This window comes from Falco cherrug, chromosome 4, assembly GCF_023634085.1.
Source record: "Falco cherrug isolate bFalChe1 chromosome 4, bFalChe1.pri, whole genome shotgun sequence".
NCBI lineage: Eukaryota > Metazoa > Chordata > Aves > Falconiformes > Falconidae > Falco > Falco cherrug.
The window spans coordinates 71944798-71963193 of record NC_073700.1 but is presented as its reverse complement, the minus strand read 5'-3'; the positions used below and the strand labels follow the sequence as shown (position 1 = coordinate 71963193).

Below are 18396 nucleotides of genomic sequence, written 5' to 3'. Positions count from 1 at the left end.
CTTAGTGGTAGAACGGAAGGGAAAATATGAAAACCAAGCAATCACAGTTGTATCCCTTAAGCTACCTAGAAACGAAATTCAAACATAGGTGGATTATGCTAGGAAATGAATAAGAAATTTTTGCGTTTGAGGAGAAAGGAGGGCTGGAAGGGCTAGGAAATGAAGGCAGGATGAAGTAGTACAACATACCTAATGAATCCTCTTTTACAAAGAGCAGAAGTTTTATTTCTCTGGTCTAATTGGTAAGAATAGTGTACGGAATGAAAATGTGTTTTAAGAGCCTAAGCACATAAAAGAATATTTGAGGGAAACACTATCACAGGTATGTAGAAAGATGTAAACAAGAAAGGAAAGAGTTTGCTTGGTTATAAATGAAAGCTGTCTATAATGAAATTTCATAGATTTAATAGTTGTGACAGTATAAATCCAAGTTTTAAGGTGATACTCACAGAATAATTCAAAGAAAGCTAGTAAAGTGTTCTTGCCTTCCCAGTATACACTTCTTTTCCAAAATAAGAATTTTAAAAGTATAACTTCAGCTTTGCTAATGAGCAACTTAATTGTTGTGCCTTGAAATGCCTATCTGCTTGAAACAAAATCCTGTCTTCAGATGAATTATCGGTTGTTTTTTATCAGTGTTTTTGAAGCTGGCTTTTCTCAACTCAGCACTTAGAGCAATTAAGAACCAAGAGTCTATTTAGCTCCTAGAAGTATTAGAAGTGCTGCATGCATGAGAGGGTGAGCTGTTTATGCCTTCTGATGCTCTGAAGGAATTAACTATGAGATTCCAGAATTCAAAACGTGGTGCATTTAAAAAAAGGAATTTTATCAGTGGTATAAGTTTATTTATTGAGTTTGTTCATTAGAATGCATGTTTCTTGCTGAAATACATACTACTTTATTACAGTGATGTTAATTTTGGAAATGAAAATTGGGGAAAAGATACTTCTGAGAGTGAAAATCATCTTAATGCTTTACACAAAGGAGGAAATGAAAGGGATGGATGGATGGGCTTTGTCATTAACTCTTATTATGAAAACCTGCTGAGACTAATACATGCAGATTGTCTAATAAAAGGCTTGAAGGCTGAAATATCAGTGTTTCATCTTGCTGTTTTCCTTCTTTCTGTAATGCACTGTGAAAATGAAATTATGTGATTTTGTAAGTTATCCTTAAAAATAAAGCCAATTTTTCATGCATACTAATGTACTTAGTCAGTATACATTTTGCCTGGATCAAGTAATTTCTTAAAGATACCATTTGATCAGCTTGATGACTTTTTTTCAAGTGTTTTTTAAAGAAGGCAGAGACATACTTGTCTAGTGTTTCTTGTTCCTGTCAAAATATAACAGAAAAATTAGAGAGAAACTTATTTTTAATGTATTCTTTTCAGTGCTGAGAATCATGAATCTTCATTGAAGCCATTGGAACTTAAGTAAGCTCATCACTTTCAGCAGCAAATACCTAAAGTAAAACTCGCCCTATTGCATACTCATCAGTAACATTTTCCTGTCTTTTGAGACCATTACTCTGTAGATTGTTGCAGTGCTGTTACCTGATTTTTTGTTGTTGTTGTTGTTTTTTCTTCTTTCATTTTTACCTCCATTTGCTGAATATTTCATAATCCTGTGGCATGCATCCCTTAGCATCCCTCAGTTTAGTGATGGAAAGGTTAATTTCAAGTTTAAAAACTCTCCCTACGTTGGAATTGTTTCTATTTGTCTCTCTCAGAGATATTCTAGGTGGACTTAATAATTTTGGAATTATATGTTTAATGTAGAGCTTCAACATTCAGATAATTAGCAGTATTTTTCTAAATGTAATGATAATATTAACCACAAGTCTCTTTGGGTTATTTAATAGGAAAGACAAATTTTCAAAGCAGTAGCTAAGGGCAGAGTAGTAAATGACTACTGCTGTGCCCAGATTTTCCAACATGACCAACAACTTGTACAAATGCTTTATTTGGTTTGTTTGCATGCACAATAACCAACCTTACACTTAACATACAGAGTATGTGTCTTTCTCTAAAATAAAGTAGCCTGTCAAAGCTGACATGAGTTATTGTAACTAGCGCTGTTATAAAGTGCTGCTGAACTGTTTGCATTGAATTGTTACCAGTCTGGTGATTGACAGTGTGACAGGGGACACACATGCTCATTCATAACTCACATTTTCATAACCTTATTGTCTGCTTTCATTTTTCTTCATGTCACCATAAGAAAAGAAGAAATGAAGAAAAAAAGGGGGGAAAAAAAGAAAACAGAAAAGAGGAAAAGAAAAAAAAATAATTTACTATTCAAATCTTGGGTGAATTCTTTGACTCAATTAATTTTAATGATTTGATACCGTATACAGATTTATCCGATATAGAGCTTTTTTTGTTTGAAAGGAATGTAAGGTCAAACTTTGTAGGGTTCAGTTACTGTTTTCAAATAATCTAAGTAATATTCTTTTAGGAAGTTAAATTTTAAGTGAAAATCAGTGAGAAATGAAAAAAAGATAGAATCTGTCATGTGCTCTGAAAACAACTGTAGGTAAAGAAGACACATTAACTACATCTTTTTCTTTTAAGATAAAAGAGTCTGCTCTACAGCATTAGTCTTCAGTTTTATTGCATTTTAATATGCTCGCTTTTTTTTTCCCCCCCCAAGCTATGTAGGAAAGACTTAATCATAGGAACTGAGATCTTTAAAAATAAGCAAGTATTCTGTGTACTGCAGTGTTGAGGTCGCAACGGCACAAAACTATAAGGAAGGTGCTTGGAACCTTCTGAAAATAGAACTTACTCTCAAGCAATGAAACTTAAAGTAGATAGATTATATTAGAAATTCCAGCAAAGATATTCACTGTTGTATAATTTGGAAAAATACAGCTTCATAGAAAAGGTCTTTAAAATATGAGCAAATGTGGAAAAGCCATGAATTTTTCTTCCTTCCACCTCCTGTTTCTTTGATGTAACTGTAAAATTGCAGGACTGCACTCCACTCCTTGTTGAGTAAAAGCAGGAAGCGGGGAAGGGAAATATCCCTCATCATGGGATATTTCAGCAAACTACTTTTCAAACTTACTCAGTTTGAAAGGCTGTAATGATGATATGTAAATCAAGGGAAGTAAAGCTTTGTTAAAACCAAGTTTATTAGTTAACTTCATTTGCACACCATAAAAACATGCTTGATTCTAAACCAAGAAGAAATAGCCTGAAAAGTAAACTGCCCTCCTGAAATACTCTTGTGAAACAGAGGGATTACCATCCCTCAAAAGCTAGAGAAATGAGCACTGACAGTTAAAGTCACGTTATGCTCGTTCTGTGCTTTGCATAACACATATCCTGTTTTAAAAATTCTGAATGATGACAGCTTGCCAGGAAGATACTGTTTTCAAAGGAACCTGAAAGCATAGGAGAAAAGCTTTTTCCTAACAGTTTAAAAAAGTATGTAGAAAGGGTTTGACTGCTCTGGAAAGTCTGAAGGGTGCAACAGGAAGAGAAGCCTTTTGTAGCAAGGTATCTCAAAAGTCTTTTTATGGTATTGATAATAAACAGTTAATGTTTTTTGAAGAATCATTTGAAAATATTCTGCTCTGATTAAAAAGCTCTCAAGAGTATTTATTTGAAGAGTCCAGGAATATTTAGCAAATGTTGTTATTGCCTCCATCCATTTGGTAAGCTTGGCTTCATTTCCTGTGGCTCTGCTGAAATAAATAAATATCAGATGCAAAGGGAACCCGGGAAACATTTTGAACCCTGATCAGAACACAAACAGAAGAGGTGCAGATCAAGAACAAAATCTGGGTTTCATTGCTGTTTCACCACAGATGTAACAAGGCAGATTGTCTCATAGTGGAACCTTTATAATCGCATCTGGAATACGTAGTGTATTCCTCTGACAGAGAGTGTTTTCATAAAGTTTCTTTGCAACATCTTGTAATGGAAAATTGCAAAATCTTCTTGCCTGCTTTGGATTCCGTTCCTAATATCATTCTGACTGTGTTAGAAATATAGCCTTGAGAAGAATGGTGGTCTCTGCTGTGTAAGAAAAATATTAAACAAGGCCACAAAATAAAAAGAAATTCTAAGACATAAAGATAGCCTTCTCTTGCCTTTATTGTTAGTATTGCTAGGTGCATTAATGAGGTTGTTGAGCCAAATAAGATCTACTTTCCCCCTGAAGTTCTCAGAAGAGAATTTATAAACACTTTAGATCATTCTTCAGATGAACACAAGCATGAAGAAGATTCTGAATTGCAATGTAATGAAATCATTAAGAAATAATTCCCCTCAGACTGTCAGAAGATAAATAAAAAAGTCCTTTGAATATGAATAGGATTTTTCCAATATGGCTAGGTATATAGACCTACAGATCTAAACAAGTTATGGTTGTCTTAGAAGTAACTCTGCCATTTTCTGAGAGTGTTTATTGCTTAGCATGATGGGACAGTGGAAGACCAGGACCCATTGCTACAAGTCAATGGAAAAACATGCCCTTTACGGTTAAGTTTTACCTAATGATGGCTTACCACCTCAGCTTGACCTTCAACTATATTCAACCTATAACGGGCAGTGACATGCAATTAATAATAACTTTTCAGAGCCTTACATGAAAAAAAAAAATCTTTTACATCTGTTTTTAGTGCTCTTGGTGTGTGTTTTTGGACGAAATGAAACTTTGTTAGCCGATCTGTCGATAACATTGGACTTTCAGAATTTCTCAGGTTGAGTTTAGGGCATTATAAAGTACAGAATTACAAAACAGGTTGTAAAAATTATGTTCTTTGGAACTTTCCAGAGGTGTTGCCCAGCAGCATTCTGCACTAATAAATAGTGAATGATATATTATGAAGAAATAAAAACTATGTTCCAAGGAACTTTCTAGAGGTGTTGCCCAGCAGCAGTCTGCACTAATAAATAGTGAACAACATACTATGAAGAAATAAGTCAAAAGTAGAAATACACATAATAAACTAGCAGGTGTTCTTCTATTGTAGGCCATGGTAGACTTGCCCTGTAAAGCCTATGGATATGACCAACAAATAATCCTTTGTAACTGTTTTTGTCTGCACCAAGATTAGGTGATCATTAGGCCTATTGAGACTGCTGAGTCCCTCCCTTCCCACTGTTCTGGGATGGAAGAAATAATTCCAGTCTTGACCTGTGGGGAGGACAGTATTGATAAATTGGACTGAATTTCTCTCTTTTCTGCTATAGGCAGAGGTATATGCTACCATGTTAGCTTGTTTGATAGCAAAATAACTTTTTGTCTGTCAGGAGGTATAACTGGGCAACATGGCTGTTTCATTTTTCATCTGCAGAAACATTTGGACTATGCTGGCTGCTCTGATTGTGTTTGCATAGTGAAACTTCTGCCTGCTCTTGTGATGATCTGCAACTTGTTTCCTTCTAGGAATTTGTAGTGTTTCCCTCTATTTGCATAAGGAAAACATCTGAGATCCCAAGAATTATTATAATACTTGGAATTTTTACTGATAGTTCAGTGCTGTAATGTTGCCTCCTGAAATACTCATTATTGAAGTGCTAATTAAGTGTTAGGTGTTGTAACTGAAATATTGGCAGGTATATGCACATACAAAGATGGATTTTTGAAAGGACACACTGATTCACTGACTTTTCAAAGAAGCTGTGAAATGCTATTATTGGTCATGGCTGAGAGTCACAGAGCTTCAACCAGACCTTAACTGTTGGCAAGGTTTTTTTCTAGACTTCACTTGCAAAGGAAGGAAAAATATTTAGAGTCCTTTTCCCAGAAGAGGGATGGGGCTCAGGAGGAAACAGGGTTTTGTACATTTGAATATGTAATAAATGGGCAGTGTATCATGAGTTAGACCAGCAAAGGGAGGAACTTCTTGATAATAATGAATAAAAGATAAAGCTGGGACAATGGTATAAAAGGCACTTTTAAATTGTTTATTTTGGTATTATAGGTAGAATTCAGCTAGGGAAGGCAAAATCAGTTCACTGAGAGGCAAAGTAGTCTAGAGAATGGGCTATACAGATCATAAAGCAAGAGCTGGATGAAGGCCTTTAGCAGTCCTCAACCTATGAGATGACAACTTCTGATTTTTAGCTTATGATGTCTTTTCAGATGCCATGCAGAAAGTTTACAAAATATTAATATAGACTGCAAAAGAATTTAGAAGGATTTTAATGCTCATAAAATTAAGTGGCATGCAGATTGTGGGGCTGTTCACAAGTCATGAAATGACACATAAGGTAGAAAGGTTATTTCAGCTACGTTTCCCATCAGCTGAGGAAGACACCTACAGAAAGATACTGAAGATTTTAGTCTGAACAGAAAAAAGATCTGGTGGTTGTAATATGTTAGCAGGGATGTGTCATTGTTAGCATTTTGCTGTCTAATGAGATATCTTGATTAAAAAATAGATTTTGAGCAAGTTCTTTAGGGCAAAAAATACTTTGCTTGTGCATTCTGTGTCAGTGAGAACTGAGACCCTTCTCTTTCAAAGACTTGCATATATGTAATGGACAAAAATTATGAACCTTTCATAGTTCAGAACTACAATTTAACCTTTTGTTTGGAGAGATAAGTGTTTTTCCTTTCACGTACACGGGCTTCTGGATGGTAGTTTTTCATGGAATACCCACTTTGACTGAGGATAGCAGGCTGATGGTTTAAGTGATGCAAGAATCTTTGTCACTCTGCTTAGCTGAGGTACAAATGCAGGCAATAAGAGGATACAAATAGGAAACTGGATGATGTGTGTTTAGGAATGTAAGGTAGGGTGGGGGGTGAACAGATCAGAACTGGAAGGCAGGCCAAGGCAAATGTAATGAGACATAAGGAAGGTAATGTGGCTTTGATAGAAAAGTGTTGGTGTGAGGAAAAGAGACACTAGGATCGCGTGCAAATAAATGTAGCAAAGAAGGATATGGGGAGCCTATGGTATGATGTTTACAAAGCAGAAAAGGGCTATATTTTTATTTTTTTAGCCAAGGCCCACATGCAGCTGAACTCCTGCAGGGTAACTGGAAAATGGGATTTCCACCCTGAGTAACAGCCAGCATAGCCACCCGCCCTGCACACAGGCATTACTGATACCGTCTGCCAAAGCCACAGATCTTAACCATTTTTTATGCCTGTTGAACCATAGAGTTAAACTGGGCCTTTTGCCACCAGCCCAGGTTGAAGAGCAATCTAAGCACTCGGTATGAGTATGTATCAGTAGAAGAATAGCCTCATAACAACAGAAAGAAAGGTGACTCTGTGACCTCCAAGCTCCTCTACACTGAGACACGTTTCTTCTGGTTGTCATATATCTCTTTTGCATATCTTTATCTTAAGTATCTCTCTTTTACATTAATACATGTATATGAGAGTGAAAAAGATCAAAGAATTTCTGGATACAATGGGCAGGTCAAAGCACAGACTGATTTATTCCCTTCCCCCCCCCGCCCAAGGCCATATTTGTCTGGTTTAGAAGCAAACGCATTCCAAAGATATGAAAGAAATGCCAAAGGACCAGACAGATTAAATGGCAGGAGAATGCAGAAAACAAAACAATAATTCATGAAATGGAATCTGCAAAGCTTACAAATGATGATCCTCTCATGCCAAGTATGTATCCAGAAGAAGTATATACCTTACACCTCTTAGCCAGGCCAGCTCCACTGCCTGGGCCTGGGGAGGGCAAGGGAGAGACAAGCAGGAAGCTTGACTCACTTTCCCACCTCTTCCTTGGCTGTTTCATGCAGACAATGTGCAGGGATTGTGTTTTTGAAGGGACTTTTCACTCTGGATTAGAACATCCTTCATGCAGTTAGGCAGGGGATGAGGCTGCTTTTCGTTTTGTTAGCATAGAGCTGTAGCTAGGTGCATGAAAAATCAGCCTTTCACACACTGTGAAATGCTTCTGTTGTATAGGAACTGCTACCGGTGAACCCAGACAGGAAAAGAAATGTCCCTCTCTTCTGTGCTTTATTTGTATATCACATTCAAGAATTTGTGAAGTGCAAGATGACTGTCATTTCTGTTGCAAAGTTTCTATCTGAAAAAGAATCTTCCTAGGAAACAGTATTAAAGTGTCTCACTATGGAAAAAACATGCCTCAGCTCCTGTAACTACATAAAGATTTGGTAGTTGATGGCAATGATACCATATACAAATTGATTGCTACAACGTTTTAATGTGGATATTTCTAAAGAAATATGTGATCAATATTTCTTGTTACTTGCAGCATCCTTTAGTCAGAAATCAACGTGATAAATGATACAAGTCTGAACAGAACGTCATGTAATATAATGTGAAAACAATCAAAATCAGGCTGACAATAGACATGACGCTTATATTCTGGTTAACTGTGCCACACTTAACATTTCCAGATTTTATAGAAATATTTATCTGTGTACAGTTTAAGAAGCTCCACTGACTTACATACATCCAAACTTAAACACATGTCCTTTTTTTATAGGCTTGGGGCTTAACGTTGGGATAGATGCAAGTTTTGAATTTTTCTGTCTCACTTAAATGCATGAAAGTAGAGGAATTCCTTTATCATTTAGTAGTATTATTATTGCCCACTTCATTTTAAGTCTCCTAAATTCACCACTAATATACAGCACTGAGCTACTTTTGTAAAATTAGTAATTTCTTACAAATAAAGTTTGGGGAATTTTCCCATTCCAAAGAGTTCTCAAGGGCAGACAGAAGAGGTTCCAGATACAACAAATAGATTTACAAAAAAAAAAAAAAAGAGTGTTCTCTTCTAAGTTTTGTTTTTGTATTCCATGTTGGAGGTACTAAAGCCAAATATAACTCATTGTAACCATCCATTTTATTCATGTCATGGATAGATGGAAGATGTTTGCAGACTAAACAAGTTGCCCCAATAATACGTAATACTCTTTTGGAGGTTATTAAAAAAATACCAGAATCAGTGGAGTAGATATTGTTGAGTTACTGAAATAACTAAGTTAAATTGTTGACTACATATTTGATGACCAGGAATAATATGAGTAAAGTTAAGATAGATTTGCCAAACTGTTTTACCACTGTTAAAATCATCGATTACTGGATCTGCTCATTTTGAGCTCAGTGTTAACATACAGAGTCTTCTTCGCTGTGTTTCCAGGTTGAAATGTAAGTGGAAGTTTTAGAAAGGGTCTCACACTCATTCTGATTCCAGTCCGCTTTAAGTGCATTGATTATAGGCCTGAAAGGGGCTTCTTCACTGGGAGGGTGGTTGGTCACTGGAACAGCTTCTCCAGGGAAGCGGTCATAGCACCAAGCCTGTCGGAGTTCAAGGAGGATCTGGACGACACTCTTAGTCATACGGTTTAGTTTTAGGTAGTGCTGCAAGGAGCAGGGAGTTGGATTTGATGATCCTCAGGGGTCCCTTCCAACTTGAGATAGTCTGTGATTCTGTGAGTCTGTAAAAAGAGTGGATCTCTGTCATGATGGCACACAGAGTCAGGGGTTGCACTGGGAGAAACACACTGAGAAAATCACAACCAGTTGTCAGCAACTGTGGAATTAGTGGTGCAAAGCACCAGTGAGGTCCTGTTATATTATTTTCTCTTTAATGGACTGTGTCATCGGCTTTAAACTAATGAGAAATATCTGAAGACGCAATGCCTAAACTTGTCTCTGTAGGTGCTTGTGTGCTTAGTCTACAGTGATTCACAGAGGGCTGCTATCACCACTGCTCCCAACAGCATTAGTAGTGTGCAGCAATGGAGTTGTTCAGCTGAATATGACTGTACATGCAGTTATGGAGACCCTTCCCTGTGGTTTTTTTTCCATTTTAGCAATTGAACACAAAGTTGCCATTGTTCTCAACTAACTGCTTTACAATTAAAGATGCTGTTCCAGAACACCATTGTCAAGCCATACTTCAGTAATTCTGTGTTTTGGGAGGTCTGGGGATCTCCTTCTAACAGGTAGCAACAATTCTGTGAGTTCCCCGATTCAGAAACAACTAATACAATATTTTTGTGCATGCTTGTCTGCACTTATCTACTCAGAATACACTGTCTACAATAATCTTATATAAAGATTGATTTTCTCATCATAAATATGCATAGGATGATCTTATTAACATAAATCTGATCTAACAGGTTCACCATGTATAAAGAAATGTAATTAATTTTTTTCCCTGCCTATTTTTACTGTTGTCTCTATTTTCCTCAGATTTCGCTTGTTCATGTACTGCTTTATTAGAAGCTTCGTTATTAGAACCTTTCTTAAAACCCTTGCATTACATTTAGCTGTTTGACGCACCACACAGTGTTTTTATTAACCCTAGCTGGAGTACTAATGAATTTTGATAAGAAAAGGCTAGCAAAAAAATCTAATTTACAATTTGGATGATTAGTCACACAAACATAAAGAAAAATAAATTTTGACATATATGAAACTTTTGCAAATATTTACTTTTTGTGCCATCATATAGATGTGACATCCATTCACAGCAATTGAAACTGGTGAATCTGCATTCTAATACTACTACTATAAAATGAAGCATGTTGTTTGCTGCTGACTTTCCAGTTAGGTCATATGATTGTATATTTAAAGAAAAGCTTTAAAATATATTAGCATATTTGAAAGTCAGAGTCATCCTACTTGCCTTCAAATAAACTACACTAAACATGATTATCTTATATTTCTTAGGTTTTCCTCCCTTGTATTACTATTGTCACAACTTTTTAAAGATTCTACATATCTGATACCCTAATTTTAGAATTGTAGTCTAACCTTGCATCCAGTAATATATTCTAAACACAAAGAAAGATTTTCAGTATTATGTAAAGTTAAATACGACTCTACCAAAATGGACTGCTTTGGAGTTCAATCATACACATAGTAATTTCTGTACTGAGAAACCATCTACTATTGATGTTTATGTGATTTGTATGGTAATAATCTAATTTTGCTGCTTTTCCTGTTATCCTAGCAAAGTGTATGTTTACCATTTCTTGACAAAACTTAAGGGGTGTCTTTCAGTGTTCTGTATTTTTGGTTTTTGGGTTTTGTTTTGTTGGGTTTTTTTTTCCCAAAACCTGGTATTTCATAATCCATATTTACATGTATTTTACTATGTATATTTTATTCAAACTTCAGACTGATGATGGGATTGTGAAAATATGGAGTGAATCAGGAAATCATGGTGATGAGTGGAACAAAGTCGAGTTACATTTGGGGAAACTGAGGAATTTTGAAGTTATCTTTGAAGGCATACGTACCAGAGACCTAGGAGGAGGAGCAGCAATAGATGACATAGAGTTCAACAATTGCACCACAAGTAAGTTCAAGAGGGAAGTTTCTAGCATCTAGAGGGATGCTAATAGAGATGTAGGATGTTCTTTCTTGTTTTTAAATACATTGTGATTTTACTGTTTTCATCATAATGTCAGTTATGAAATAAGCATTAAGCATCATAAAATCAGTTATGAATGTTTTTGCTCTTACAATTTCAATACCACTACTCATACAGAAAGTCTTTTAGTAGTGCAGAGTTTGCACCCTAAATTATTGCAGATAAATCCAAGCAATGCTTGAGGTTTTGTTTCTTTGATTTATTTGGTTTTGAGAAAGAACTTTCCTTCCTTAATTCATTAGAAAGTTCTTGAGTGTCTGATTTTGTATATAATCATTGCATATAAATTATGTGAGATTACATCACATGAAGCCTGTGGTCTCCCTGCTTTATCGTAAAGGCACTTGTCATAAAAATGAGTTGAAACTACAAATGAACTACGGTCACTACTCCTTTTCCCAACTCAGTTCAAATGTTAAGGCCAGCAAAGTAAAGAAATCCTCTGACTCCTTCACAGAGTACTCACTGAATTAATCCTTTTGTGGATATAGGCTAAAATAGGAACAGAGTTTCCCTTTAAAAAAGGGAAGATAAAAACTATGGTTTTATGGAAGATCATGGCTTCCATCAAGAAAGGATGTGGTCTTCATCCCTGGTAGGGAACATGGTGACACAATATAAGTGGATTTGTTGAGTCAGTCAGTCATTACTGATGCCATATATCAACACTTTGAATTTTGGGAAAGTTATGTGGGCAAGCTTTAATCTCCTGCCATGGTGTGGATGCCCATTATCAGGTGGAACATGGAAAGTGCGCTTCTGGAGAGCATCTTTTGATCTAGTTTCATCGGAAAAATGCGGGTTTTGCATTCAGAAATTGCTCTGTGATGTAAATCAAAGGATGGAAACTGGATACAACTTGGGACTTATCAGAACTGCACTTTCATTAAAATTCTCACGCAGATATACCCTTAAAAGCCCTTCCAGGCACATGAACACTAGTGATTTCCTTGCGCTTTTTCTAAGTGTTTCATTGTCCCCATTGCTATGTATATAGTTATTCTCCAAAGACAAGGGTACATGGATAAGGATGCCCTGGTAGTAGATGGGAGGTCAACATTCCCCTATCAACTTGAATAACAAAGAGAATACAGGTGTCTCTCGCAATTTGTTGCGAAGTTGTGCTCAGATATATTAATTCATACACTGGGGTCTTGTTAAACCACATTTTTGGGGTTCTGTCTCATTTTGGGGCTACAACAATTTAGACACCCAATTTCACAGTCAGATTCATAAAGATATTCAGCAGGTAAAAATAGCAGGATTCATTTTTTTTAAGGAAGACAAAACCTCCTTGTTAAGTTCATAAAGATGTTATCAGCATATCTTTACATAACGTAATGCAAAAATATTTCTGCTTACTCTTAAGTCCACATATTTTATAAGAACCTGAAAACAGGCATTATATAAACATAGATAGAAAGATTCCACAGTATTGTCATTGCAAGGAAGGATACTTTTTTCAGTAGGGAGTTGGAAAGCTGTCATATGAAGGATCTTAAATCTCTTAAAATTTTAAGATTGCTGAAATTTACATTGGTTTTAGTCTATGACCCTATAAATCTGAATGTTAATAGTGTTTTATAACTAAAATACCTTTGCAGTGTAACAGTTCAGAAAGTACCTTGAGTTTATTACTGTATAGCAACTATTTGTTTTACAAGAAGCTCTGTTGGGAAAGCAGTTCCACCATGCACACTAACTACTTTCACACACTTACAGCTTTGGTGTAGTAATATTCCTGTGTATTTTGCAGAAAATTACAGTTTATTAAGATGGATGATTCAGAGGAGGCTTTTTTCATAGAAGTTTGAAATACACAGTTGAAGGCAAATACACAATGCAAAGAAATTTTTTAAAGACTGAATCAGAAACGTTGGAGATCCAAGATGCTAATCCTGTATAGAGGTGTCACTTGCATAGTGGATGTTCTTGCACTGTAATAAGGTACGGTCTTTATACAGTCAGGAAACATTTACTTACAGCATCTCCAGTAGTGTGTGCCTGGCACAGCAGGGTTTTTATTAAATTTTAGGTGTATATATCCTATGGGAATGAGTTTATGCTTATGTCTTTGCTTTTCAGCAGGATCAGAGGCCTGTCATATATCTCCTTTCTAACTGTATGTGTGCAAATGCATGCCTGTAAAAAAACCAAAACAAAACCCAAAAAAACCTCACCCCACACCATGTTTTTCCTGTCTCTACAATGATAGTTAGGCTCAAACCAAGGATGAAAGAGAATTATTGCATTGTCTTTTAGCACCTTCCACATCAGCTCTGTGTATGATTTTTTTTTGCTTTCTACTCCACAAGTTGAGATCTGCTTCTTAATTTTCTGAAGACTTTTGGTATGCTGACCTTCCTGTTGGCATGATGACATGAAGGATGACATGAAGACATGGTCTGACCTTTTTCATTCTTCTTGTTATCGGTTCTTTACCTTTGTAGAACAAACAAACAAAATACATTTTGCCAGATTCTCAAAAATAACATTTCCCATCTGACCCAAGCCTGGGGCACTCAGGATAGAGAAAGCATGTCATGTCTAAATTGTTTTTTCACAGTGCAGGGTTCACAGTTTTATTGTGTCTGTTGTAACAAAGCTAAAAGGCAGCAAACACAATCTTACTGTGGCCAAACTCAAGGAGAAGAGTAGCATACAAACCAGAAGGGATCAGAGGTTTCTTCTCAAAAAAATGACCGAATTTACAATACTCATGTACTGTTTTTATAGCTGGAGAATTACTGAGCTAAACATATAACCAGGGTCCTCTGGGGGGACCAAAGGCCACATCTATCTTTTCCACTGGGACTCGTAAGTTTAAACTAAAATCTTATATAATATTATGGATATTCTAGCCATAGTAATTACATAAGCAGAGGAACAGAAAAAAACCTAGAAGTTAATTGGAAATAATTAAGATTTGAATAACAGGTTTGAAAAAAACAGAATGGAATGGAAATGAGAAAGCCTAAATTGCAGGGGGGAAAAAATGAATGTTTACCTGCTTCCCAGCAGATGGTATGTAGTGGTAGAAACTAATGTTAGAGCAATTTTAGAGCTTTCAGATATTTTGGGATAGTCTCCTCCTCACTGACTGTCTTTTTGGAAGCTACTGAATGGTATTCCTGGATTGTGGTTTGTAGTCAACAAAATAAAATAATTGCCTCTGCAGAAATAATGTACTCAAGTGGAGAGAGTGAAGAGGAAAGAGGGGCAGTCTGTGTGAGGATTTTTGACATGTAAATATTAGAATTGTTTTCATGCAGGATGGTATTATTCAATGGTTAGAGCGGAGTTTAATAATCCAAAGACTTGTTTTATTAAACATGTTTTCCTTCAGCTTGCTTTCGTACAATGTGTTATATAAAGAAACTATACCTTGTAACAGAGCCTGCATGGAAGTGGATTAGCTCTGCAGACTTTCTTTGCTTTCTACTTACATAACTGTGATTTACATAGCTCATGTTGTATGAGGATTTTCAACTGACAAAAGAGAACCTTTTCACTATTTCCTTTGAAAAATTAGTTAAAAGCTTTTATATCAGTAGAATATTACATAAAACTTTATTGTGATCTGAGATTCTAGGGCCCTATACTGCAAGGCTCATTTCCCTCAAGTCTCAGTGATTTCTATGGAAGTTGAGGTCAAGAAGCAACTGTGGCTTTATTGGCAATGTGGTAGGTCTTGGAAATACTGTCAGAGATACAAAAAAAGAAGGTGTAAAAGAGTCTTATCAGTTGGTTATAAAAGGGTCAGTTGTGTTTCGATAGCAAAAATAATTTGAATTCCAAATCTGGTATATCTTTATTTTGCAGGTTTAATTGAAAAAGGTGAAAAATAGCAGAGTCACATCACAGCCAGAGATTATTCTTAGTATTAAATTAATTCATATATTGATTAATTACATTAGAATTTTTTTTAACTTCTTGTACAATGATTCTTTATACAACTTTAGTGATAGACTATTCTAGTTGACCTGAATGGAGTTTAAAGTGATCATCTCTTTTGCTTTTAAATAATTTATTTTGACCATGTATGAGTTTATTTGCAGGCTTGAAAAAATGCCTACAATTTTGCCTTAATAAAAAGGTAAAATACCTATGAGTATTGTACAGAATAATCCCTAAGGATAATTCTATTTTTGAGACTTCTGACACTTTTTTTCATGATAACATCTTTAAAAATCTTTAAAATCTTTAAAAATCTTTAAAATCTTTAAAAGTCAGAAATACGCTATGGGTTTGTAACCTTAAAAAGCACTTTGAGCTTTATTGATGTGCTTTTCCAGGTGATGGTTTATTGTCATATAACAGTGAATCAAGAGCGCAACTCATTAAACGTTGTTGCCAGCAGTCTGGATTTTTTATATCTGTAATTTTAAAGAGGAATCTTGTACTCCAGATACAAAAGATGGAGTATAAGCATGGACTTATACGTTACTCAGCCATATCATGCATACTGATTTTGGCATCCCAGGGCACCACCTGAAAAACAACAGTGAAAGATAAATGAAAATAAGTGACTCATAACTCTAAATTCAGGTTTATAGAATAGTTGATTATTCCGTTGATTTACATATTTTTTCATGGTCTGGCAATTCAGTGTGATAAAAGTCCAGAAAGAAGAAAGATCTCTTTCGTTACAGCTTCAGTGATCTTTGTGGGTTGCCTATTTGGCATCAGACTTCACAGGCTTTTTTCTCATGTTTAAGGTGAATAGGATACACATTCAGTCACACTTGAAGTGGTATTAAATTTAAATTTAGTTTTTAAATGAAAGCAAAATCAAAATGCCACAGTGCTTCTATTAATAGGAAATTCATTAACCAAATTGAGCTGAACAGAAATTTTCTTTAAAATGTAATAAAACTTGTTTTGCCTAGTGGTAAACTTTTTCTTTCCCTTTCTCCTCATGTATTTGTATTCCTCCTCACCTCCTGTTTATGGCAAAGACCTTAGGTGAAGGTACTGCAATCCTTTGAACAACTTTGCTTCCATGCTTCCATAAACAAGAAGCTTTGAAAGTCTCAGCAGAGAAATCCTTTCTCATTAGAATTCCATCCTAGCTTTGCAGATCAGAGAGAAAAAACTAAAACATCCTAGCGTTCAGGTGTTCTCTTTGAATCCTCAGCAATGTATCATGCAAAGCTTTGCATTTAGTGGAGAATTTAGTTTATTCTTCTAAGACACTTGAGACGAGTTCAAACTCTTATAACAAAAATATTCAATACAAACCTGGCCCTGAAGTGAGAGGGAAGCTGCTTGAGCTGATTTAGTCACTCAAGATATACATTTGTATTCAGCCAGAATATATGTACCATTACCTGGGGGTTTTGATCTTTTTCCTTTTTTCCCCTCTTTAAAATATTTTAATGTTTTATGTTTTCACTTGTTTTTATAAATAGGTCAATGTCAGGGTATTCTGACATGGAACACTGGAATTGCATCACCTAGCTAAAACTTCTCAGTAAATGTGTTGAAATTAATAGTAAAATTCTGGTTAGTCTAATGTTTGGATGTTGCCTTTAGAAGGAAATTATTCTGTGATTTCATGGTGAGCTGTCAATTTACATTTTGATGATATCTATTGAATCTGCTTCGTCGTAGAGGAAGAAAGCTCATTTTGAAAAGTCTAGTAATTTTTGGTGGCTTTAACTTGTGTTACTGTAACATACATTAACATGAATATGCTTTACCCTTTTTGAGTTAAAATCTTACTGAACACAGGTCTCATTACACTCAGCAGAGGGTATAGATAACGCACAATTTGTTTCTAGGCACAAAATAATCTCCCTTCTGGAAATGTGTAAACCACAGCTGCCTTCCACAGGACATCCTTAATGCCCTTGAGCAGAGGACTTGGTGGGGAAGACAGTATGCTTGGGAGAAATGTAGGGGAAATACAGGGTCCCTCAAGCCAGCTTGCCAGGGATACACTGGGAGAAGATTTGAATTCCTGTGCAAGTCATGTTATGCACAACGTGTTCACTTAAGCAGCATTGCATGTTAAGAATTTTTAGAACCCTATAAAAAAATATAAATTATTTTTTACTGAACAAGAAAATATTACATAGCCAAATACATATCCTGGCTTCAGGGAATGAATAATATTGCATTTGACAATCTTCTTTTAAAAGATTAAAAGAATAGAAGGAAGAGATAGCACCAGCCTGAAAATCATGATATTCTCTACTTTTTATTGCACTGTACAAAAGCCATTTGCCTACCTGTAAAACTCCAGGACTGCTATTTTTGTTTGAGATTATGTAAAAAATGCATGAGAGATTAATCAGATTTTTTCATCATCTTCACTTCTTTTTGTAACTCTCAGGTTGTTATTAGGAAAGCATTTAAGGTCATTTGCCACAGATTTTGAATGCAAGAAACAAGTTTTAGCTTTCACCTTACTTTTAATGAAGAGACCTCAGTGGCTTCTTCGGTTTCTGTTTATCTCCTGTGAAACTTTTGAAAAAATACTGCTGACTTCAAAGACACTTTGGTTTGGTAGTAGGTGGCTGCAAAAGCAGGTTTTCAGTATAAAATTAAAATCTCATTATTTTGACATTCACTTCATGTATCGCTTACTCTCCATATCCAACTTTTCATGGCTAGCAAAACATACAGGGTAGAGATGGCTGGATTTTAGGAGGTTTTTACCCTCACAATCATTGTCTATAAAGGCAGTACTAGAAGAATGAACACTGACCCAGCCTGAGTTCATTTTCATGTGAAATTACTGTAGAGGGTAGGCACTTTCCAGTACAAATAGACGGCATATAACAGCTGATCTTTGTAACCCATCGTACACCTCCACGCCATTTGACAGCCAAGATGAATTTCACATCTAATGATGATTCTGCAGAGCCAGAGAGAGCACTCAGCTGAGGAAATGTCTCCTTGTTGCAGATAACTGCAACTTGCACCTCTGTGCTGTACTCCATTGGTCTGTCACAACCATCCCTGTGGACCACATTAGGTCAAGTCCATATATAAAAAAAAGAAAATATCAATATAATATGCTTCTAAGAAATCTGTGACAGA

At 35.8% G+C, this 18396-nt stretch overlaps 1 protein-coding gene across 1 annotated transcript in view; it reads left to right on the top strand.

Annotated features, from left to right (window-relative positions):
• Positions 1–18396, top strand: part of MALRD1 (MAM and LDL receptor class A domain containing 1) — a 282559-nt gene that overhangs the window by 162391 nt on the left and 101772 nt on the right. Inside the window, exon 28 of the mRNA XM_027800878.2 lies at positions 11094–11274. Coding sequence (XP_027656679.2) covers positions 11094–11274 — 181 coding nt within the window. The remainder of the gene's footprint in view (positions 1–11093; positions 11275–18396) is intronic.